The sequence below is a fragment of the Vicia villosa genome, linkage group LG6, assembly GCF_029867415.1.
Source record: "Vicia villosa cultivar HV-30 ecotype Madison, WI linkage group LG6, Vvil1.0, whole genome shotgun sequence".
NCBI lineage: Eukaryota > Viridiplantae > Streptophyta > Magnoliopsida > Fabales > Fabaceae > Vicia > Vicia villosa.
This window is the reverse complement of record NC_081185.1, coordinates 142,252,591-142,279,088: the sequence shown is the minus strand read 5'-3', so window position 1 is coordinate 142,279,088 and position 26,498 is coordinate 142,252,591. Positions and strand designations below refer to the sequence as shown.

General features: G+C 34.7%; 3 protein-coding genes across 3 annotated transcripts; 1 reads left to right on the top strand and 2 right to left on the bottom strand.

Moving 5' to 3' along the window:
- The first annotated feature begins 6,340 nt into the window (after positions 1-6,340).
- On the top strand, positions 6,341-12,027 carry LOC131610287 (phosphatidate phosphatase PAH1-like). The gene is made up of 10 exons (XM_058882189.1): positions 6,341-6,619; positions 6,763-8,187; positions 8,289-8,878; positions 8,975-9,048; positions 9,845-9,929; positions 10,936-11,022; positions 11,155-11,271; positions 11,379-11,507; positions 11,602-11,700; positions 11,794-12,027. Exons 2-10 carry the CDS (start codon positions 6,906-6,908, stop codon positions 11,851-11,853), a joined length of 2,523 nt encoding a protein of 840 aa, XP_058738172.1. The 5' UTR covers positions 6,341-6,619; positions 6,763-6,905; the 3' UTR covers positions 11,854-12,027.
- Positions 12,028-19,517: 7,490 nt separating this feature from the next.
- LOC131610286 (ankyrin repeat-containing protein At5g02620-like) lies at positions 19,518-22,746 on the bottom strand. The gene is made up of 3 exons (XM_058882187.1): positions 22,104-22,746; positions 20,821-21,230; positions 19,518-20,662 (listed from the first exon to the last, which is right to left on the bottom strand). Exons 1-3 carry the CDS (start codon positions 22,393-22,395, stop codon positions 19,802-19,804), a joined length of 1,563 nt encoding a protein of 520 aa, XP_058738170.1. The 5' UTR covers positions 22,396-22,746; the 3' UTR covers positions 19,518-19,801.
- Positions 22,747-23,517: 771 nt separating this feature from the next.
- On the bottom strand, positions 23,518-24,324 carry LOC131614853 (secreted RxLR effector protein 161-like). The gene has a single exon (XM_058886391.1). It carries the CDS (start codon positions 24,322-24,324, stop codon positions 23,518-23,520), a length of 807 nt encoding a protein of 268 aa, XP_058742374.1.
- Positions 24,325-26,498: the final 2,174 nt, after the last annotated feature.

Below are 26,498 nucleotides of genomic sequence, written 5' to 3'. Positions count from 1 at the left end.
TTGTTTTAAATCATCAATTTATCAAACAAAACAACCAAAACATATTTGGTGCCATGACATTTGAATTAGGAACTATCAGAATATTTTGGACAAGTTTTTTTAACTGTCCAATTGATTGACACATATATGCAATTGATTGGGTTAGGGAAAACAATGTCTTAATCAGTTGTGACAACATTTTAATGAAGAGAAACAACTATTTTAAAAACCTTCTGATTTGGGCATTGATAATCGATTATTTTTAGTCATCCCATCAATTAGGACATTAAATTAGCCCATGAATCTTTTCCTTTTTTATGCCAACTTCTAGCCTATGAATAGAGGCCTCTTCCTTCACATTTTCAAATCCATAAACTTGACATCCTTACATCACTCCTCACTCTTCACATTAGCCGTAGCGCTTCGAGAAAGTCTTTGTGTTTAAGTGGGCTTTTGTTTTGTAAAAGGGGGTATATTGTAAATTCACTAAGAGGTATTTTTATCTTGGTTGAATAATTTCTCTTAGTGGAGTATTTGTTTTATTTCAAAGTTAAACCCGTTAAAAGCTCAACTTGGTTCGAGATAAGTTTGGAGATTTATTATTAAGTCCCTGGTTCAGTTCCTGAGTTCAGCCCGTGTAAAAGCTCAACTTGGTTTGAGACAAGTCTAATGTAAAATCTTAATTTGGTTCGTGGTCAGCCCATGTAAAACCCCAGTTTTGTTCGAGATTATCTTGTTGTAAAATCCCAATTCGACTTGTGGTCAGCCTGTGTAAAACACCAATTCGGTTTAGAGGATAGCCGATTCAAAACTCCGCATTTGGTTTGAGATAATACCATATAAAATCTTGGTTTAACTTGGGGATTAACCACTTCAAGTTTGTGTCTGGAAGGAAGACTAACAACTTCTCTCTGTTGTTCGTTGTTTGGTTAACTTGAAACTTCATTCCCAATTCGACTTGTGGTCAGCCTGTGTAAAACACCAATTCGGTTTAGAGGATAGCCGATTCAAAACTCCGCATTTGGTTTGAGATAATACCATATAAAATCTTGGTTTAACTTGGGGATTAACCACTTCAAGTTTGTGTCTGGAAGGAAGACTAACAACTTCTCTCTGTTGTTCGTTGTTTGGTTAACTTGAAACTTCATTCCCAATTCGACTTGTGGTCAGCCTATGTAAAACACCGATTCGGTTCAGAGGATAGCCGATTCAAAACTCCGCATTTGGTTTGAGATAATACCATATAAAATCTTGGTTTAACTTGGGGATTAACCACTTCAAGTTTGTGTTTGGAAGGAAGACTAACAACTTCTCTCTGTTGTTCGTTGTTTGGTTAACTTGAAACTTCATTTTCCTTGTATAGGGGGTTCTTAAGCTTAACATACTAAAAATTTATAAGCATTACTAGATACTCTTAAGATCAAGTCTTGGGGTAGAGGATTAAATCACTTCATTTAGATTGAACCTCTAACTTCCGGTGTCATCTCTTTACCTTTATCTATTTATTTTCTATATATTTATTTTTCCGCTGTTATCAATCAAATGTTTTTTTTATTGAAAATGTTTTTAAACTCTAAAAATGAAAATATAATGTGTTAAATTATCGTTTTCAGATCCCTAAGATCTACCCCTCTTGTGTGTGAAGTCATATGTCCAACACAAGATGATTGCTTAGAGCTTTAGAATCCTATAAATACTACATGACCAAATGCATCCATATTTCTATTGAATCCTTACGTTCTTTGGTGTTAATAGGGAAGTCTTCCAAGTAAATGTAGTTTTTCCCAGTAAGGTTCATGATGGCAGAGATATCCTCCCACTAGCTGAATATTCCCCATGATAGAATGTATGCCTCTAGAAACTATAACTTTTTCTCATATTCTTAATATTTTTCCTCTTTATCCATACCAGAGTTCTCATTCTTTCTCTCAGGAGGGAGGAATTTTTTCCTCAGTTTATGTTTTCTATCCACTTCCTTTTCTCCTTGTGTGAATTTGGATATATTTCCCCTTTGGATCATATCTTTAATCACATCCCTCAATTGAATGCATTCCTTTGTGTTGTGCTAGTGACTGTGAGGGGAACCATAAATATTTTGATTTATCTATTCCCACGTGATATTAGAATTTTTCTTTTGGAAAATATACACATTATCTCTGAAACTTTGCACTAATACATTCTTGTAAAATATGTTTTTTAGGAGCTTTCAATGGCGTGTATTCCTGGTACCTCAAGGGAGCTGTCCCTTTGTAATATTTTTTTAGACCTTATTTCTTTTTTGCTTCTCTTTTTCCAATCTATCCTAGTTGTCGTAGGTTTACTCTATTGGGCTCTAACATCTATTGTACTAGATGGACTTTTTGCCCACCTAGGAAAACTGTTGGTGTACTTAGGTTATATGATTCCCATGTTTTTGGTGAACCTAGTCCTCTTTTGGAGTCCTTAGTGTAATAGGCACCTCTTTATCATATCATAAACTATTTAGCGAAGACGATCTCTTTGTTATATTTATCAATATAACTTATTAGGGGCTCGTCCTTCTTCGATTTTATGGTCCCCAGGCTATCCATGAATTTCAGTAGGGCTCGTCCTTCTTCGATTTTATGGTCCCTAGGCTATCCACGAATTTCAGTTATTTCTTGAAGGTCAAGAAATGGACGATTAAGCGTTTGTAGAGTTCGGAACACGAGTTGTTGGACCATATCTTAAGCCTTTAAACCTCGTCATCACCCGTGGGATGAGGAGCCATCACACGAGCCATACCCTTTGTGCTTTATGGGTGTGATACTAAGTTTTCACGTCGCCCTCCATGATGGTCACAAAGCTTGCGAGATATGGTTTATGAAGGATCGTATGTGCCGATTATGAGCCTCATGGCTGCGACTGTTGGAATTCCAAAGTTGAGAAAGCACTTTTTTTCTATTTGTCATGTGTAACACCCCAATTCTACCCAAAGCATTTAGGCAAGAAAATATCAGAGTATTAAAATTTCATACAACACAATTAGGATGTTACACTAAGTAACCAAACAAACACCTAGAAAACAAACGGACATCAACGATGCCAAAAGCATACACACCTGCCAATAAAATGATACATAACACACGGAAGATATGAACATATATATATACGTATAGCTCTCACTCTCAAAGAGGAGTTTTCCAAAATAAAGTGTTTACAATATACAATGGCACGTTATCACATATACATGTTCAAAAGAGTCATATACAAATAAATAACAACAGACTCCCGACTACCCAGTGTTACATATCAGAGCGACCGACAAGACCAACTGGAGAACTACCTCTTCCAAAAGACTCCCAAAGCGGCTAATCTGCAGGATGCCACTCAAGCATCAAATCAGCAGAAGGGTGAGGATATAATTCATAATGAAAGCATGACAATTATAGTAATGCCAACAAGTATCATCAAGAATCGTACAACAAAGTAATCCACTCATTCAACCACAATCAATATATAAGTAATGTGACACATGAATGATAACATAAAATTATACAGACAGACAATGATGAATGAGACTCGACTATGCATATGCATGTGGTACCAAATCCGGAGTAAAACTCCTCCTTGTCATTATGACAAATACACCTTTGCCGAGCATTATGCTGGGACTTCTTTACCTCAGGAAAATACACCTTTGTCGAGCAGTAAGCTACGACTAAATGTCATCGAGCATTTAGCCCCCACTGATGACCTCTTGCCACTCGGGCAAATACACCTTTTTACCGAGCATTAAGCCCCCACTGGTAATAATTGCCAATTCAGGCCACCTGTTAATAGCATTCCGCCATTAACGTAATGAAATGTTATGCTGTGCAAATATATGACTCTATTACACGACAACAACATCATCAACAATATAACACGGTCACATACTCACGTTACACCGTTTATATTCTATCCAAAAGGATACATCACCAATTAATAACATCGTTATCAATTATATCACACCATAATTACCACACAGGCATTAATAAGCACACAACACACATTCACCGTCAAAACATACTAGCCACATCGGCATAAATGATCGCATAATTGCATCACATCAATTAATATTGGCCATTGGCCCACAACTCCATCAATACATCATCAACAAGTTGTAATAACAACATTTCAACAATGATAATACATCGTTTTCATAACAACAATTACTTGCCATAAGGCCACACATCATGTTAATAACAAACAACCAAACATCGTCACATATCAAGAATGAACATTCATTAATACATAACACATATGAACATGATCTCATGTTATCGACAACTAATCACATACCTCGTACCAATACGATAACATTCACACAACACATCATCATGATTTATCATGCACTAGTTCACAAAACCATTTATGAAAATCAACCACCCACTACTACATCCTACATCATTAACAATTACCACCAAGCACTAGGATTATTTACCAATCATATCGCGTATATAAACAATTATGTGTTTTTCATCAACAACACCTCATAACTAATTAATAACAAGCTAACCAAGCCTATACTATCATATAGAACATCCAACTAGCTTCCTAACACTTCGAACGGCGTACGAAACGGAGCTACGAATCAAAAGTTACAAGGTTTCAAAGTTTGGATAATTGAACATACTACACAACTCATCACTTGATCCTAATAAAAATAATGGGATACTACATACTATTAATCATTTAATTAGATAATAATATAGTTCATTACGTTAGCTTTCCAACGCTTCGAACGGCGACAAAATCGGAGTTACGGTTCAAGAGTTACGAAGTTTCAAAGTTTTGGAAAAACAGAAAATGCTGTTGTCCGCTTCAGCTCCGCTCAGCGGACCTTCGCAGAGATTTTTCTGCAAAAGAACCTCCGCTCAGCGGACCCACCTCCGCTCAGCGGACCTGCGTAAACCCAGAAAAAACTAGAACGAACCAGAAGGGTTCCAACCCTCTTATACCCACCAAAACCACTCCAAAACATCATTATAACACCAATACAACACATACAAACCATAGAAACAACCTAACATCAAACTTTTCATGGTTGGTTCATCAATCTATCTCAAAACCTAACATTTTATCCACACTCAATCAAGCCATAGAAATGGAAAACAAACATGATCAATCACCATAACACAACAAGGATATCATTTAATCATCATACAATCATTCTCAAACAAACTTATATCAGACAAAGACCACACAAGAAAATTGTGGAAATTGGAACAAGAAGAACAAGAACAAGAACAAGAACAAAAACAAAACTATAAGAATCATACATCCAAGATAAATTAGATTCACCCCCTTACCCTGCTATTGTGACGATCGACAATCGATTCGGTTGAGAAACCTCCACTTTCTTTTGTTTTTCCCCTTTGCTCTTCTTCTCCTTTTTCCTCTTCCTTTCTTTCTCTTCTTTCTTTCCTTTCTGTTTTTCTTTCTTCTTTTCTTTTCTTATATTCTTTTCTATCTCCCCCTACTTCTCCAAAATATCTCAACAAAATATCTACTTTACGGTCTAAACTCAATTGCTCAGAAAAACCCCAAAACGCAGAATATTACCTTACTAATTTTTCCAGTACCAAAAATATGAAAACCTTCAATTAAATATTAGCCCGCCATTCCGAACTAATACCGACTGAAACGACTCCAAAAACGGTAAAATTCCAATAAACGTCACAAACGTCCAAATCAAGCATATACTTATTTTTCCGGGCGTTACATCATGTAACACCGTGGTTTGACCTCTAATGTTTGGCTGATGTCGTCGTTGTCAGATACCGTCCTACCACAACACATATCATACAATTGTTATGCTTCTTGGTGACATTTGATTGTCTTTGAACGACCACTAAGAGATCACTCAAAAGTTCATTGATTTTTTAATCAATAGGTGGAACTTCACGAATCCGCATACCCAAAGTCGGGATCTTCATTCGTTGTGGTTAAACAAAAGTTTTCAAGGGTGCTCCCAACAACTTCGCTTGCCAAGGCTCGTCTTGGTGAGGGTTTTCTTCCAAATGTCATTTGAAATTGAATTTTAAGAAGTGTTTAAAGTTTCATCTCTCTTGTTTAAAGATAATTCGGTCAAATGTATAATTTAATTAAAAAATAACAAAGCCTTCTTTATTAAAAAAAAACATTCTTTTCTCTCTATCATTTATTTTATTCAACATGTCAGAACTAAATATTTGTATCTTTTTCTCAATAAAAATAATTAATTTCTCATCAATAAATCAATAAATAAATAATAAACTTTACTCTTTCCCTCTTAAATAAAAGAGTTTAGTACTTTAAACAAACAAAATCCACTTTAAAAAATCCCACTACAATAAAGGAGTACTAAAAACTCGAAGACGATAGCCACAAGGTGGCCGGTGTAGTACATAGCATGGCCATTGGCCACTATCATTATTCCAAATTGACTAAAATACCCTCGTGACGTTGAAATTATGGAATCAGTTAAGAAGAACTACATGATATATACACATTCAATGCTAGCTCCTCATTTTGTCTTTTCAATCCAATTTCCAACCCATTTTGCATACAAAAATCCGCAAGAAAATAAAACAGCATTCAAAGCACTTCAACTGCAAGAAACCTCACCTGCAAGATTCCTTTTCTCTACCTGTAACTTGTAAGCCTCAATCTTCTTCCTGCTACCTGTTTTGTTGTTATCATGTAGTAATTTCCAACATTGAATATGAATGTACGTTTTTTTTTTTCAGATTATTTTGAATTTTTTTTACTTGAATTTGACTTAATCTAAATTCAATGCAGTGTTGTTGTTGCAAGATTTCATAATCACTGTAAAGAAACCAACAATTTCAGATAATTTGTGTATAGTTCTTATTTGTTGATAATCTTGGATCATATTTTCGAATTCAAGATATTTTTTTTGGGCCTCCCAAAATTTTGACAGAATGGACATGGTAGGGAAATTTAGAAGCTTGATAAGTAAGGGTGTGTATTCAGTTGCTACCCCTTTTCACCCCTTTGGTGGTGCTGTTGATGTTATTGTTGTTCAGCAAGAAGATGGTAGTTTTAGGAGTACGCCGTGGTATGTTCGGTTTGGTAAATTTCAAGGTGTTCTTAAAGGTGCTGAGAAGTTTGTTAGGATAAATGTGAATGGGGTTGAAGCGGGTTTTTATATGTATCTTGATAATTCTGGGGAGGCTTATTTTGTTAAGGAGGTGGATGGTGATGATAATGTTGACTCGAATGTGGTTGTTACTCCGGAAGAGAGTGGTTTGAAAATTGGTATTACTGGTCATAGGCTTGATCATAGTGTATCTGATTTGGGGGTGGTTCGGTCGACGGGTGACGATGATTCCTTGGATTTGTCGAAGCTTCGAAAGGCGGAATCGGATGTTGATAAGAGATTTTATGAGCTTCAAGATGATCAACCTGTGATTGAAGGTTCGGCTTATTTGTCGGAAAGTGAAGAGGAGTATGTGGATTCGCAGGGCTCTCATCCGGGGATGATCTTGGTTAGTGTTGATGGTCATATGTTGACAGCTCCTATCTCTGAATCAGAGCCAACTCAGGATAATTTGAAGTTAGATATTCTTCAGTTTCATTTGGGGCCAGGTGAAGAGGCTGTTTTTGACGAAGGCGAAGAGGAATTTAGCACTACTGATGATAATAGTCAACTGGATGCTTCAACGGCTGATGTACCACCCAGTATTTATAGCTCCAATATTGATAATAATACTCTGGGGATCCAGCTGGAAGGTTGCCAAAGAGAGGAGGGAACCAAAACTGAAGAAGCTGCATCATGTATGAATACAGAGAATGTCTTCAAAAGTTGTTTGGACTTTCATGAATTTGATCAGCCGGCTGAAAACGACAATTTACAAAATGAAGGGTCCTCATTGATCGATCGAAATTCAGCTGAGGAATCTAATGAAAATGATAAAGAGAGCATCATACAATCTAGAAACATTGACGGGTTATCTCCCCTTGACATGCCTACTACTTCAGACAACATTACTTCTCCAAATTTAAAAACAAAACTTCAAACGGTTGATAAAGATGCACCAGTGGAAGTTGACACTGATTCTGGCAGTCATTCTGGTACGAATGATGTGGAGTGGAGTGATAGTCAGCAAACCCATGTACTTGAAAATACTAGTGAGGAAGATAATGTAACTGCACCTCAGACATTTGCTTCCACCGACGGGGATCAAAGTCATTTTGATTCGAGTAAGGACGAAGAATCGTGATTCAAAATTTTTTTCTTTTAACTTGCAGCTATTATTTGATTTAGCCAATTGTTGATATACTTTTCTTAATAAATTTTGCAGGATTCGACATCTCATTGTGTGGTCATGAACTTAAGGCGGGTATGGGTTTTATCGCAGCTGCTGAAGTGTTTGAAGCACATCGAATATCTGCAGATGAATTTAGAGTCTCTGCACCATCAATAACTAAGAATAAAAATCTTGTAGTGAAGGTGGGAGAGAGCTATCTACCGTGGGAAAAGGCCTCCCCTCTTGTTCTTGGAATGGCAGCTTTTGATTTAGACTTACCTTTTGATCCTGAAGATACAATTCCTGTGGGACAGGATTATACGTTGAAGTCTAGCGATGGTATTCCTGGACCATCTTCGTCTGGACGTAGGTGGAGACTCTGGCCTCTTGCCTTTCGAAAAGTAAAGACAGCTGAGCACAATAGTATTGATGAATCAAGTGAGGATATATTTTTAGATTCCGTATCTGATTTGTTAGGTTCTGTTGTTGAGCCAACTCCAACCTCTGTTAGGCGTGAGTTTCCTCCCAAGCAATTTGTAAGGACAAATGTTCCTTCTAATGAAATGATAGAGTCATTGAATCTCAAAGATGGTCAAAATATGGTAACGTTCAATTTCTCTACGAGGGTTCTAGGAGCACAACAGGTTTGACATTCTTTAGCAATCCAGGTTTCCATGTCAGATTATAACATTGGTTGGCGATTTTGCTTATATCGGTGTGAACTGTTAACTACGTAACAGGTTGAAGCTCATCTATATTTATGGAAGTGGAATGCGAGAATTGTAATTTCAGATGTGGATGGAACTATTACCAAGTAAGACTACTGAAAATTCTTCTTAGGCTACTAACTGTACTTTTGAACTCGACAAAAATACTGCTTTGCCATTGCTAGTGTTCTTTACCTTATATCTGTTCAATACATCCCTACTTAATTGGACCTTTATTTTATAAAATGAAGCCCCAATTTGGACTTACAGTGTAAATTTTTGTAATTGTTGATTCTTCAAAATATTTTACTTCATGAATAAAAATAAGAAAAAGAAATGCAGGTTCTGGTTTATGGTTTGGTTTTGAGTAATCTTATGGTGCATTAAGAATAATTTCATTCAGATTGTCAGAGTTAGGTGAACCCAAACATCTGCCATTAGTTTTTGTGCGCACCATAAAACATGTTCTTGGTGATCCATTGTCTAAATTTTAAAGAGAAATATCATATTCATTATCTTTTTGTGGCTATTTTTGGTGAAGAGTAACTGACTAGTGAGTAATCTGGCAATTTGTGGTTCTGTGTCTTGTGTAGATAGTTGGATTTCAACAAGATATGTTCTACTTGATTGCATTTTCTAAGAGATTAGACATACATGTCTTAGTGACAGTTGCACAAAATTAAGAAAACAATTGCAGCTGGAATAGAGGGCAGATTTGCCCTGCAATTTCAAAATGACTATGAACACTTTCGTTTCTTTTATGAAAAACAAAATTTATTAATCACTTTACTAGCACAAGTTATACTAGATTCATCATGGTGTCTTACAACTCCCTAATGTACATAATATTATATACCCACTCCCTCGTAACATATTTGTATTTTATTATTTTCTTCCTTTCAGATCTGATGTTTTGGGGCAGGTCATGCCTTTAGTTGGAAAAGATTGGAACCAGACGGGAGTGGCAAGGCTTTTTTCTGCTATTAAGGTATTCATTTACTTGTACATTCACATTGATTTTATTAAGATGGGGTAGGATTGTATATGTCAAACATTTAATATTGTTAATATTAGAAGATATTCCAAGGGTCTTTCATTAGTAAGCATCTTGTGTCTTGGTCATGCATTCGAATTTACTCCGTTGTTTCCGCCATTTCACGATGTTTATGTCACAACCTCCTTATACCCCATGTCCCTTTACTTACCTGTCCGCATGCTTTCAAATTAGGGTTTTGAATATTCAGTTTTGAGTCAAGAAAAGAAGGTTAATTTACCAAACAAATTCTGTTAACTTAATGGGTATTCTTTTTTAAGGATGCTATGAATTATAGACTAGAAGTGCTTGTGGCAAATATACATTCACGCATTAGCAGGTTTGAGATTGCTTATAGAGTGAACCTAAAGGCTAAAGCCTGGTTTTGCTCTGTGACCTACAAAACTGGTCTTTACTGTACCCTAAGGACCGCCCCTTCACATCTAGGACTGAACATCTGGAGTATGACTCGAGTGGTCCGATAGTGATGACCTAATAGCAAGTGGCATAATAGGACCTGCATAGACTCCGATATCATGGAACTTGGGTTGGAGGTCTAACTCTATCTCTACAAAATAGGCTTGTAAGGTGAGGACTTCTCCCACATATAAACATTTACCAGCCTTGTCTCACCCAATGCGTGCCTCTTAACAAACTGAAATGATATCAACAGCATCCATAGCCTCTTTTATGGCTTTACAATGTTGACACTTTTTTTCCCGTTTCTCTTTGCACACTTGATGAATAATTGATTTATTGCTGCATTTTTGCTTACCTTCTATTCCTTTTGAATTCAGATGCAAATAAATTTCGTCATTATCAGCACTCGGCATAACTGCTTCATTCTGTTTAATCTGAAATGTTGCCCAGTGTGCTTGTTGTCATCATCATGATGCTCATAGTTTCATTGAATTTTATCTAAAGAATATTCATGTATAATACTGGATTATGATTGCTTTAGGAAAATGGATACCATCTACTGTTTTTGAGTGCCCGTGCTATTGTCCAGGCTTACGTAACCAGAAAGTTTTTGGTTAACCTGGAACAGGTATTCAAACAAAATCTGGCTTTCAGTACGCATAACCTTATTTTCATTTTTTTAACCCCTTACATCTTGACATCCTAGTTATCACTGTTAAAGTACTGCATTAGCTGATACCTTAAGTTTTTATATTTGCAGGATGGAAAAACCTTACCAACTGGACCTGTTGTTATTTCACCTGATGGATTAATTCCTTCCCTTTACCGAGAAGTAATAAAAAGAGCTCCTCACGAGTTCAAGATTGCTTGTCTAGAGGTAATTTCCAGACACAAATCTTTATATCACTAATCTGCAACTTGAAAGGTCTATAAAAGACATTTTCTTACTTATGTTGTACCTGCTCGGGTAATAATGTTTTGCAGGATATCAAAAAACTTTTCCCTTCTGATTACAATCCATTCTATGCGGGGTTTGGCAATAGAGACACAGATGAACTTAGTTACAGTAAGATAGGAATTCCAAAGGGTAAAATATTCATCATTAACCCTAAGGTGTGCATCCATCATGGGCTATTGTTATTTCTAACAGTTAGCATTTTCTTTAGTTCTCACAGGAATACTAATAAATGCTTATGAATACCTACAGGGTGAGGTGGCAACAAGTCATCGGGTCGATGCAAAATCGTATACATCTCTACACACACTCGTTGATGACATGTTCCCAGCTACGTCTGTGCTTGAACTGGTGAGAAAGCATCTACCAAACAACGTAGATTCGATTGGCTACTTTTGAACTTCAAAACTAACAAATTTGGTTTGCAATTTCTATTTGTGGCAGGAGGACTTTAACTGTTGGAATTTTTGGAGACTGCCTCGCCCACATATTGATATTGATTAGTTCAATGTTCATTTTTGGTTACAAATTTTTATTAGGATTCTTTGGTATTGGGCTAACCAAGATGTTAACAGAAATGCTGTTTGTTCAACATACGTGGCACACAATTGTGCCGTGCTTGTAAAGTGTGTTACTAACTGAAATTCATTAATGACATACAAGTTTCTTAAGGATTCACTGTGATGTTCATACTGCCCTTGCTTTGTTTCTTTTCGCTTCGAGTTTAAGACACAATTTGTAACTTTTTATGTAAATGGCTATAGTTAAATAGTACTCCCTCCGTCCCAAAATAAATGTCGTTTAAGGTTGTTACACACAGATTAAGAAAAGTAATGATTGAGTCAATAAAGATAACATTTTTACAAAATTACCCTTAATTACTATTGGGTGTTATATATTATCATGTCTTGAAAAGAGTGTAGATAAGGGGTAAAGTTGATAAAAGTTAGTTAATATTGCATTGGGAAAGTAAAGAGACTATTATTTCGGGACAACTTTTTAGGGCTAAAAAGACACTTATTTTGGGACAGAGGGAGTACTAAGTAACTTTTTAAGTAATTAATAAAATAATTACACAATTTGTAATCATGGTATTTTTTATAGTTTTGTAGTAAAGATTAACTTCACTATGTTACCATAAAAAAAAAATTACTATGTGTATGTAGACTATAGAAAATCATATTTCCAAGAGATAATTTAATTAGTCCCAACATAATTCAAATCCTTCCATTTTGTGAAAGAGTGCTTTAAGTTATGCATTTTTCTCCAATTGCATTAGAGCCAAACATGCTAAAAACTAGGGGTGGCAAAATGGGTGGTGGCCCACCGGCCCGACCCGCGCACCCGTAAAAAAAAGAAGGCGGATTGGGTTGAGATTTTGGATCCGCCGCCCATCAAAAATCGCCCCGCCAAAGTCTGCCGCCCGCTAAAGCCCGCCTCACCTATTTGTTAAACTCGTCTTGCCTTAAACCCGCTTTTTTTTTAATTCTAGTAATTCAAATTCCTGATGGTTTTATTTTATATTTATTTGTAAATAATTCAATATTTTTTAGGTAAAATTTGTTTAACAGATGCTTTATAAAAAGTTGCTTAAAAAATAAGTGAAAAATTTAATTGAAAGGTAAAAAAAGACTATTAATCTATTAAAAAATGAAAGAAAAATAAATAAAAAATAGGCGGGGAAGCCCGCCGCCCGCCAACCCGCCACCTAGGTAGGGCAGACATGATTTTTATGCCCATTTTACTTGGCGGACTTGCTGGCTCCACTCACTTTTTGGCAGACTTAAGGTGGGGCAAACGCGGGACAGAGCGGGCGGCCCGTTTTGTCACCCCTACTAAAAACATCATATATGGACAATAAAGACCTGGATCTTGATAATGTATCTATGATTATAGATTCTAGGTCAATTCCTTTCATATGATTATAGAATATTGATTATGCATATATGATTATCGAGTCCATGTTAACTCTTTATATATATATATATATATATATATATATATATATATATATATATATATATATATATATATATATATATATATATATGAGATACACATTACCATTACATGCCTCGATAGTGTTGGAAATAAACTTAAACCTTGAGTAATTTCTTATCACTACTCGATGACAATGATGAAAACAAGAAAAAAAATTGGGTTGCAAAGAATTAGGGTTTACTAAAATAAAAGAAGAAGATGACGATTTTATGCAGAGTTTCTCTCTGCCCACAAACTGTGGAAAAATCTCTTATTCACTTACAACTGCAAATTAAATTCTATGAATATATAACTTGTTTCAAAATAGGGGTTACTCCCTCTATTTATAGTTTTAGATTTGCTTTCTCCCTAAGTCAAATAAAGCCCAAAACTGCAACAGCCCAAAATACCTATTTTGGATCTAAATCGAATCTGTGTGTAGCAACCTGCTTACAACACTTCGACAACTAACAGTACAACTCGATAGACTAACTTTTTGACACGCCTTGTGTCAAGCAACATCCTACTTCGACACAAGGAATTACAATTTAACACACCACCTAGTTTATTGTGTCTAAGCTATCTACATTCATCGTAGCTCTTAGTCTTATGAATACTTCAACCTGCACACCTTTCGTTTTGATGTCTGCAATCTGATTCTCAGTTCTGCAGTGTTCCAGATTCATCTTCACTTTAGCTATCAGCTCTCGAAGATAATGTAACCTCATTTCTATATACTTGCTTCGACCGTGTGCTATCAAATTCTTCTCCAAATTGATTGCTGACATGATGTCGATCTTCATGGTAATTGCTCCATGATCTTCTGTTGTAATCTCTTCGACCAGATTCACCATTTATGTTGCTTGATATGCACAGAGGGAACCAATTATGTACTCTGCTTCACATGATGATAATGCTACTACTGATTATTTTTTCGAACTCCTAGCAACTGGTGCACCACCTAACATAAACACATAACCAACTGTGGATTTTTTAACCTCAGCATCACTACACCAACTCGAGTCGGTGTAAGACACTAGTTTACATTTTTTTCCTTCATCAGCTGCAGGAAACATAATACCATAGTCGAGAGTTCCTTTCCGATACCTTAGTATCCTCTTCGTTGCTGCTAGATGTGATACATTTGGCTTCTGCATGAATCTACTCACCATACCCACATGGTATGCTAAGTCAGTCCTTGTGTAATAAAGGTACTCAATGATCCAATAAGTCTTCTGTACTGCGTTGGGTCGGCATCATCTTCATCTGATTCTTCCGACAGTTGCAGTCTTGGTTCTGCAGGTGTCTACATCGATTTGCATTCTTCCATCTCAAATCTCTTGAGAATTTCACTTGCATTTATTCTTTGATGCATAATCATGCCTCTACTGCTCTTGTAGAATTCGATGCCAAATAAATATGAAAGCCCGCCCAGATCAGACATTTAAAATTCCTTGCTAAGATCACCTTTGAAGTTTTCGATCTCTTTCTTGCAGCTACCTGTTATCAACAAGTCATTGACATAGAGATATAGTATAAGCAATTCACTCTTGCTTCTTATTACATATATTTCATTCCCAGTTGTGCACTTCACAAATTCCTTCTCCCTTAAGAAACTATCGATCTTCTTATTCCAAGCTTTTAGAGCTTGCTTCAGTCCATATAGGGCGTTACGCAGCCTGTACACCTTTCTCTCTTTGCCATGTTTCACAAATCCAACTGGTTGTGCAACATAGACTTCTTTGTCTAAGGGTCCATTCAGGAATTCACACTTAACATCCATCTGACACATGTGCCAATTGTTCATGTTTGCCATACCAACAACCAACCTGACTATTTTGATCCTAGCAATAGGTGCAAAAACTTCATTGAAGTCGATTCCTTCCTTCTGAAGAAATCCTTTTACCACAAGCCTTGCCTAGTGTCGAGTCACTTCCCCTTTGGGATTACAATTCACCTTGTATATACCCACTTCACATCCATTGCCTTCTTGTCTTGAGGCAATTTGACAAGTGACCAAGTGTTGTTTTTTCGATGGACTTCACTTCATTTATTCATAGATTTCACCCACTTCGAATCCTTTAATGCCTCAGCTGCATTGACAGGCTCGACATCTGCGTAGAAAGCATAATGTACAAGATCACCTTCATCATCGACCATATCATCTGATGTAATCACACATTCTTGCAACCCTGCAGGCATGTGAAAGACTAAGATTCCGAGCAAGATCTTGATTTTTGGTTGGAGGCTTATTTTGAATAAGATTCCAACTAAGGTTAATTTGGCGAAGCGTCTTATTTTGACGGGTTCAATTAATCTTGTGTGCCCACTTTATGGGGTGGAGGAGGAAGACACGAATCATCTCTTTGCATCTTGTCCCATCTCTTTGGTTTGGTGGAGCAAGTTTTGTGATTGGTTTCGCGTCGATGTGGCTACTATTACGGGTAATATCTTTAATCGTCTTTTAGCTTTGGAATCAGCTTGTAAATCCTTTTTTGTGGTTGATACTAGATGGCTTTTTGGGTTGGCTTTTTGTTGGGGTATTTGGAGTTGTAGGAATGAGATCCTCTTTAATGGAGCTATCTTAGTTAATTTTGATACTCTTGGGATGATTAAGTTTGTTACATGGGAATGATTCCTTTCTTTTTATAAGGTAGGGGATACTCTTGTTTGGACGAATTGACATGTTAATCCGGCCATGTGTATTGGGACTTCTTAGTTGGGCTTTCTTGTTGGTGGTTTATCTCTTTTTTGTTCTCATGAGTTAGCACCCCTTGTGCTTTTTTAATCCATTTTGCTTATAAAAAAATTACATTTCACAAACTTAAAGATCTATAATTAAAATTATCAGCGTCTAATCTAATCAAGTTTCAATTACATAAAATGAAATGTTAAAACATAATTATAATTTTTTTAAAAAAATTATAACATAATAAATTACTCTTTATAAATACACATCTCCATTAGGGATGGGAATAAGCCAGACCGAGCTAGGCTTTGTTAAATCTGAGTCTGGCCTACTAAAAAATTCAAAGTTTAAGTCTGACATGTGGCCTATCATATGCTTATTTTTCATTCTGAGTTTGGCCTTTTCAAAAGTCTGATTAGCCTATTAGCTTGCTTAAAAAGCCTAGTTCTTTTCTACTTAATTCAACTAATGTTTACATATGTAAATACGTAATTCAATTAATGTTTAAATATACTAGAGAATCAAAATTACAATGAGATTAATTGTTTGTTTACATCGACTTATGTGAACTTACATAGTAGTATAAATTTTATGAAATTATTTATTTGAGAGAACTTATGAAAACAACTTATGACATTATTTCATAAGGTTTTTTCAACTTTTTTTACAAGTTCTTCCAGATAATTAGACTTTGATTTTGTATTTTAATATAAAGTACAAAATATAATATAAAAAATAATAAATTTATTCATATTTATTTAAATAAGTCGGCCTGATAGATTTAAAAAGTTTTTTCTATGACATGCGGCCTAACCTATTTAACTAAACAGGCTTATAAAAAAACTAGGTCTTTTCTACTTAAAAAAAATATAATCTGATCATGACCTGTGTAAGCTAGCCCGTAGACCCCTATTAGTTAACATATCTATTCTCACCCTAATCACCATAACTTTATCACACTTAATAACGGAAATATAATAATTACCTTTATAAATCATCTAAAATTACTATACAATTATAATTTATAAATATATAATGCACAATTTTAAAAATATAAAATTAAAATTATAGACATATAATTCAATTAGGTTATAAGTTTCAACAAACAAATAGGTTAAGTATTGATATTTTTTTTGTGTGGCTATTGACCAATTGACCAATACATGGACAATTTTGTTTCCTTTTAATGATGGTTGGTCTCTCTATAACTGTTGGCACAACCCAATTTCTTGTGGTTCTTGGTCTAATTTATACTATTTTTTTTTTTCAATTTTGAGAGAGATAAATTTGGATGATTTTAATATTGAGAACAACTTTAAATTTAAATATATTTATATAATCATTCAAGTATTATCCCAAAAAAAAATAAAATGGAAGTGACACAACAATAGTAATACACACTTTGTATTTGAAGTGACAAAAGTGAAAACATACTAGTTGCATATTGATTTTTGGGATCAAAATAACACCAAAAATAAAGTCAAAAATCTAGTTAATTGTTCTTTTATCAGAATACAAATATAAGAGTAAGATACAAATATAAATAGAAGACATTATATGTCCTTCAACTAACTTATTAATCAAATATGAAATTATATTGCAAGTGATTCATAATGTATGAAATTATAAATGAATTCGAAAATTATTTCTTAAAATTAAAAAGAAACTTCATTACTAAAATTTTAAAATAAATTGATGAGAAACTAAAATTTTATACAAGCTTTTATCTTTAAAAAATATTAATATTTTCTTTAAAAAATAATATATTAAATTAATATTCACAACACACATGTCTTAGTATCTTTTTTATAATGTAATAATCTAAACAAGTTATTAATACTTATAAATTAACTTAAAAAAATTGATTTTTAATATAGTTTGAAATTATTTCATGAAATATCAAATAAATTTAAAAATTTCTAAAAAATATTATGGAGTTGAGTTATTCAATAATTTTTATATTTGATAATTGATTTAATAAAATTTATAAATAATTCAAATGGTAAAAGAGGAGTATAGTTAATTAAAAGTTAAACTCTCTTTTTCCCAATTTTATAACTTAATTAATTAAAACAAATTTTCTTATATAAATCACACATTGGCCACACATTTCCTCACAATTAACATGAAATAATACATTGCTTCTTTCCTCTTTCCCAAAAGAAATTAATCTCAATTTCCCTTAGCCATATATTCATTTTCTCAAACACACAAATAGAGATCAAAATCACCATCTCCCACATGAAAAATGGCTACAAAAAAAGTAGCATTTATATGTATAGATGAAGACTACATTGACATGTTTTTGAGTCCTTATGAAAATTTATCACCCCAACAACAAAACAAAGACATGCCAATGCCTCTTCATCAGCTTCCTTTCAATGCCAACTCCCCTTTTGGTTTTGTAAGATCACAGCCTCTCAGTTTCAGTTCTTGTGATTCAAATCCATCTGAATATCTTCTTCAATCTTATACTAAATCAAATAAACATTGGTTAAAGAAGGTGAAATATGTTAGGAAATCATCGCTGATTCGAAAGCTCAACTCTTACAAAGCTTACTTGAAGTCTTTGTTTACAAAAACTGCTTTGAACAAACCAAAATATAACCATTTTGAGAATGCTAAGAGAAAATCATTTCAGGGTTTTTATGGTGAAAACGGCGTCGTTAACCAAAACAGAAGATCTTCTTCCTCTTCGTATTTTTCTATTGATTTGAATTCTGAGATGGAAGGTTCGGTTTTGGGAGCGATCGCGCATTGTAGACAGTCTCAACAAGGGAATGGTTCAAAGAAAGATTCACATGCATGATGACAAGGTTTGCTGGAAGTTAGCTTCAAAGTTGCAGAACTGGTTGAAAGTAAGAAACAGACAGATGTTGCCTCAAAACATTAGGAGAGAGTGTGTTCAAGAAGAATGAACTTTTTATTTAAATGAAGTTTGAATATTCAGTATGTTAATGGTGTAATAAACAAAAAAGTTTAAAAATATAATAAAATAATAACATAAGATATCAGAATTAATGTTAGTTATTTCAATACTCGATTTTTTTGGTTTATCGAGTCTCGTCAGAGTGATGCCGAGACTAACAATTTCTTTAAGAGTGTGGAGCTCATTTAAAATTGTTTCTATCAAATAATAGATTTTGATACGGATGAAACAAAGAAGATCACAATAGGCCAATCACAATTAGCTGCATTTTCCACAGTCACGGATCGCGTTCATTCGAACTTTGGTCAGACGGCATGTGATCCGCAATTGCAGAAAATGCGGAAACACGCAATTTCAATTACTTCAAAAGATGCACCGTAATGACAAAGTTCACAAGAGATCTCCATGACAGAAAAGTCATGATATAGGTCACCCATCTTGTTAACCTCTATTGTGCTGCTCTACGAGTTTTTGCATGGACTTTAGCATTTAAGACGGTATAGGTTGATTGTTCTTGTGCCAGGCTGCGAGTAGTAATTCTCAGAAAAACTACAGGTATATATGCTAAACTTGTAACACAAGTAAAGATCATTTGATAAATTGATAGCATCAAGATGCTAAATTGGATGACTACAATATAATGTGCACTATGATTACATATTTACTTATAATGTGCACTATTGATCCAATACTTAAATATAAAATGACATATTTACTTAAAATGTGCACTATGATTACATTCTTTGCCTGTGTTTTCCAAAGGCATGCTATAAATCAGCAAATGCCTGCTTCTATGTTAGCATAATTCGACAAAAAAGTGGGGGGAGGGTTTTTAAGAAAAGATAAAATCAAATTTATATTGCGTACACTGCTTTGTACTCATTCTCGGAAGCTGAGAGTCCTGACATAGTCAACGACTGCCTACTGCTCGTCATTGTTCTAAGACTTCGTAATCTGGAGGCCTCGAGGCGGTGAGCAATCACCCAATAACAAAGTGTTCCTAGAGTAGCTGCCATAATCACCGTTCCAAGAGCTGTGGCTGCAATAGCCAATTCTTTCTGATCCCCGACAACTATGTATGACATCGCGAGAAATGCCACAGAAATTAGCACGCAGGCTATCCACATTAACTTATTTATAATCGCCGTCATTTGTTTCTTTGCTTCCCTTTCAATAACAACTACTGATGTTTGGACAATGACAACAGCCAATGATATGAAAAGGGCAGTAGAATCGAAGATTACAAATATCAAGAACTCAATATTGGGAGCGATATTGGCTTCCCCAGGAGACATTCCAGGAGCGAGTTGCTTCGTGTTCTGAGGATACTGGCCTGGGACAGTAAATATGGCAGCAAAAGCAACTGTTGCAATGAGGACAGCAACTATGGTGTTGGAGTTTATTGCATTGTTAAGTCCCTCAGCCTGCATCTTGTTAATCCGCTTTGCTATGCCCTTCATACGCCTCTGTGTTTTAAACGTGTGTTCCAGCTGATTATGAACCCCGCTTTTTATGTCACTCACAGTTCGTTTGAGTTCAAGGGCTCTGTTTGTAGAAGGCGACTTGACGGACCTAGCATTTTGAGCTCCACGATCCTGCAAATATTTGGCGATATCTGAGCGACCATTTCTCTCTGCAATATCCAAAGCTGTTTCTCCAGATTTATTAATAACATCAGTGTCTATTTCTTTGCAATCTAGTAGCTTCTGAACAATCTGCAAGATTAGCACAAGAATCCTAAGATAAGTTTGCATATTACGGTATGTTATTTTCTAAGGCCTCGCAATAAAATGTGTTTTAGGTTTCTAAACAAGTTGGGCCGACCCTGAGTTCAGTGCTTCATAAAAAAAAGAGAAATAGACATTTTTCAAACCTGTAGACGACCCTTCCGGGTTGTTATATGCAGCGCAGTGTTTCCCTTGGCATCCACCATATTAGCAAAAGATGGGTTCAGCTTCAAAAGCTCATCCACTACCTCCAAATTTTGTCCTTTAACTGCCATATGAAGTGCAGTTTGCCCCTTCTTATCAATTCTCATTGCGATTTCAGGTTCACTGTTAAGCAGAGCCTTGATGACATCCACATGGCCATTTCTTGCAGCAGAATGAAATGCAGTTTTTCCGTTACTTTTTGCTATAGTTACGACGCTGCTGCTTTTCTCTAAGAGAAAATTTACTATCTCAATATGCCCTTGTGACACAGCAGTGTGTAGTGCAGTAGTATTTGTCAGATCAACGGTCATAGAAATTTCAGGAAATGCCTCAGTGAGAACCTTCAATATCTCTACAAACCAGAAAAAGAGAAAAGGACTCAGACAGAACTCAAGATTAAATTGGTCATAACTCGCAAGTTTATAATAATTGTGTGATCAATAAAATAAAGGCCAATAGAAAACCAAGAAAGCCAGGGGACATAAAGATTTGGTATATATAGAAACAATAGCTCAATCAAAGGCAAATAATATATTGTTTTGGGCCGCCCAGAATACCAAATATGGAAAGCCCAAAGGCGAATGCTGAGGATGCATACGCGTGGAGCATGTGAGCCCTCACTATCAACAAGGGTAGGTAATTCCAAACTCTTACGCAACATACACCGTCCACCGCACAACATGCCGCGTCCCACACAGGCAGTTCTAACCGCCCCACTATATAAAGAGAGGAAGCACACCATTTCTAGGTAATTCAAATTCATTTCCACTTTGCATCACTTCTCATAATCTCATTGGCTTGGACGTTGGAGTGCTAACCTTGTAGGTACACCCCACGCCACTACACCAGAAGTTCAGTGCACCGCTCCTTGGATCAACTCCATCGTTTCACCAACAATTACAGTTCCTTTACGGGACAATATATAACCATTATTGGGTATTAATTCAACCAATAACCAAAATCTTTGCCATGTTGAGCAAAGAGTTGATATAACCATTCATCAAAACTTGGTTTAGTCAACTTAAAAGTAAGTTAAATCACAAATGGGTTTATCAAACATCCTAAGGCCTAATCATATAGGAGATTAATGATGTAGACCAACATACAAAAAACATTTGAAATTATGGTTGCATTAAATGCTGTCAACTTAAACCCATGTATACCATATATAGTAAAAAACCCACACCTAAACATTATATACACATTTAAAACCTAACAAACTTACCCAAATTTCCATTTTTAGCAGCAACATGAAAAGCATCAAATCCATTTCTAGCTTTCAAGCTAGCCAACCCAATATCATGATATTTAATCAATTCCTTCACTATATCAAGATGACCATTTTCAGCAGCAATATACAAAGCAGTTTCACAGGAGTTATTTCTCATTGAAAACAACTCCTTCAATTCATCACCTTGATTCTCAGATATAATTTCCAACACCAACTCCAAATTCCCAACTCGAATAGCCGAGTGAAGGTGAGAATCACCCCTTAAACCTGTCAATTGCTTCTTCATCTTCTCCAAGAAACAACCTTTTCCTACTTTGACAGAATCCCAACTTCTCAAAATCACATTTTTTTCAAGACATAATCAAGTTCTCCCACAGTATCAAAGGGAACAAAAAACCCTAAATCTATAAATTAATTGGGGAACTGAAAAAATCGTTGATTGTTGATGAAAATAAAAATGTATAGATCTAGAAAGTGAAGAATGAAAGAAATGGGGTTATTGGTTTTGGCGTGTAATTTCCACTGAATAAGACCAGTGTGACGTTTGAGTTGATTTGTTTGTTTTCTTAATTTCTGTTTTGTTTATGTGACCTCTCAAGTTCCGTTCCCCTTTTCGCTATGTTTTGAAACATGTCTTTTCTTTTGTTTTTCATCATTAGTTAAAAGGGTTTTATAAAAATAATCCTAGTAATTTTAAGCTTACTGGTTGGGTCATGATTTTTAATGATGAGTCAAATAGCGGTACTATTGGAATCTGACCAAAATAGTTAGTTGTGAAATTGACTACTATGTACAGAATGCTTATGTACTACGTATGATTGTTGGTTATGGTTTCCCGTACCGCCGCCCTAGAGTTGCTAGTATTTTTTTATTACAAGAATCAAGACAATATTATTCACACATGGTCTTGTTGTCGTATAATCCATTACGTATATAAAATTACATAATTGTTTAAAATTTGCAAAACATCATAAAGTTCAACAAACACAAATTGTTTGGTATACAAATCTATATTTGTTAAGAATACTGAATACAGAGAGATAGAAGAGACTGATAGTATATATTTTCTCGTAAAATGATTGGTGCATTCGTTCATATGTCAAGAGGTGGTATATATAGTGTTGTTACTACTATCATGTTACTGTTCATGGCTACTGTGCAAAGTTGAAAATTTTGTGTGATTGATGGACATGTACTGTTTGTTACTATTTCAAAATAATTATAACACTCTCCCTTTTGAAATATTTGCCGCAGTGCTCCGTTGAAGTCTTGTTGAGACGAATCCTATGGAAACATAAGTTGCCTCGTTAAAAACCTTATTAGGAAAAATCCATTGGGATAAAAACCTTAATAAGGGAAAAAGAGTACAACATTATGCTCTCCCTCAACAGAACACATATAGGTTCTTTTAAAGATCTCGAAGGTGACGCATTCCAATATTTTGTACATGCTTCTTGAAAATTGATGTAGGAAGTGCCTTTGTAAAGAGATCTCCCACGTTATCACTTGAACGAATATACTGAATATCAACCTCTTTGTTTCTTTCTAGTTCTTGTGTGAATGAGAAAAACTTCGGAGGAATATGCTTGGTTCTGTCACTTTTTATGTAACCTTCTTTCATCTGGGTAACACATGCCGCATTGTCTTCATACAAAATTGTTGGATTATTATCAATTGGTAAACCAGACGCTCCCTGGTTGTGTCGAGTTACCGATCGTAACCATCTACACTCTTTGCTTGCTTCATGAAGGGTAATTACTTTTGCATGATTTGAAGAAGTTGCTACAAGAGTTTGCTTTTGAGATCTCCATGATATTGCAGTGTTGCCATATGTGAATATATATCCAGTTTGTGATTTAGCATTATGTGGATCTGACAAATATCCTGCATCTGCATAACCAAGCAAAACTGGTTTTGTATTGTTAGAATAAAATAAACCAAGATCAGATGTACCTCGAAGATATCGAAATATATGCTTTATTCCTTTCCAATGTCTTTTAGTAGGGCATGAACTAAATCTTGCTAGTAAATTCACTGCAAAAGCTATATCGGGTCTTGTATAGTTAGCAAGGTACATGAGTGCTCCAATGACATTGAGGTATGGAAATTCTGCGCCAAGATCATCTTTGTTACTTTCCTTAGGCCTAAAAGGATCCTTTTCAATATTAAGGGTTCTACCCATCATTGGACTACTCAAAGGATTTGCCTTGTCCATGTTGAACCTTCTCAATACCCTTTCTGTATAATTTGATTGGTGTACTAATATTCCATTTTTAGTGTACTCAATTTGTAAACCAAGGCAGAATCTGGTTTTTCCCAAATCTTTCATTTCAAATTCTTTCTTTAAATACTTTCTTGCTTCTTTGATTTCTTTATTAGTTCCAATGATATTTAAATCATCAACATAAACAACAATTATTACAAATCCGGATATTGTTTTTCTTATAAAAACACAATGGCAAATAGGATTATTCTCATAGCCTTCTTTAAGTAAATATTCACTTAGTCTATTGTACCACATGCGCCCGGATTGTTTTAACCCATACAATGACCTCTGCAACTTAATTGCATACATTTCTCTAGGTTTTGATGTCTCGGGCATTTTAAATCCTTCTGGAATTTTCATGTATATATCATTACCTAATTCTTCATGCATAATAAGACTGAAAATTAAAAAAATGATTACAAAGAGAGTGATGAGTAAAATAAGAAAATCAGCCATTTGAAGAAGAAAAAAAATTGCAGGTAGATGTTTTGAGAATGATGTGAAAATTATGAAAGAAGTTGAAGTATTTATAGAGGTAAAAATAGTTGTTATATTACCGTTGGGGAAAAGGAAAAAGAAAAAGAAAAAGGTTGATTAAAAGAATATAAAACCAAAAATTAAGTGTGTTGAAAAATAAAATATATATGACCGTTATAAGTGTTGGAGATAAATATGATCTATAACATATAAGGTAAATGAACACATATGATAAAAATTAGTACATGCGTATGGGGTTTTAGACCTCCACTATTTACATATGGAGTCTCAAACTTCCATTGAATATAGAAGTTAATATCTGCAAATGGGATTATGACCTCCACTGAAATATAAAAGTTAGTGTTTGCATTAGGAGTCTCAGACTTCCATTAAATATAAAAGTTAGTAATTGCATATGGGGTTTTTAAATCTCCACTAAATATAAAAGTTAGTAACAACATATGGTGGTTTTTAAACCTCCACTAAATATAAAAGTTAGTAACAGCATATGGTGGTTTTTAAACCTCCACTAAATATAAAAGTTAGTAAATATATAAATATAAATGTTAGTAATAGTATATGGGGTTTTAAACCTCCATACAAAGTTTATAATAAAAAATAGCCACACTAGTTATAAATCACTTGACTGGTTGCCAGTTTTCTATAACCGGGGCAAAATAAAAAAAAATAAAAAAAATAAAAAGATTAAAGTGATAAGTATAGAATATATACCTAGTGTAGTAAGCACTTTTGATAGAAACGATCGTGCTGATAACGTGTTAAGAATACTGAATACAGAGAGATAGAAGAGACTGATAGTATATATTTTCTCGTAAAACGATTGGTGCATTCGTTCATATGTCAAGAGGTGGTATATATAGTGTTGTTACTACTATCATGTTACTGTTGCAAAGTTGAAAATTTTGTGTGATTGATGGACATGTACTGTTTGTTACTATTTCAAAATAATTATAACAATATTTACTTTAAGTAAGTTGGACCAAGTTAGTTTTAGTTTTACTTTTTCTTTAAAGTTTATTAGAGTTTGTTACATTCAGTTAAGTTGCTGATGTAAATAATTTACATGGAGATCAAATTCTGTTGGAGAAATTTCTAAAATATAAAATTGATAAATAATGATTAAATTGATTTTATGAATCTATATAATTGTAAATGGCTATGTGGCGTAATGGTTATGACTTTTGTTATAAAATAAAAGGTCATGTTGTGTTGACTAAAAAAAAATTGGGTTTTGTATTGACTTTGATGATAATGTCTTATTTATCCTTGTTTATTCTTGTAATGTGTAGGATATGGGGTTATTTAAGGTTGTATTTTATACCAAAAGCTCTTTTGTAAAGGATGTAGCATTAACATATGAAGAAGATATGTTTATGCTAGAAATGGATAAGACTTTGATCACTGGTCATACTTTGAAGCCAATGACTTAATTAAGGGCATGGATTCTTCGTTTAAAATCGAAGATGTGAAAGAAGGTTGAACAAGTCTGTCTTTTTCAACATGTTGTTGTCAAGTAAGTTTTACCGAAATTCATGCCAATCATAATTTCAGAGAAACAACAACTTTGATCCTGTTCCTAGTTCCTTTTTTTATTGGCAGTAGCAAACCGAGCCTGGTCTTTAACA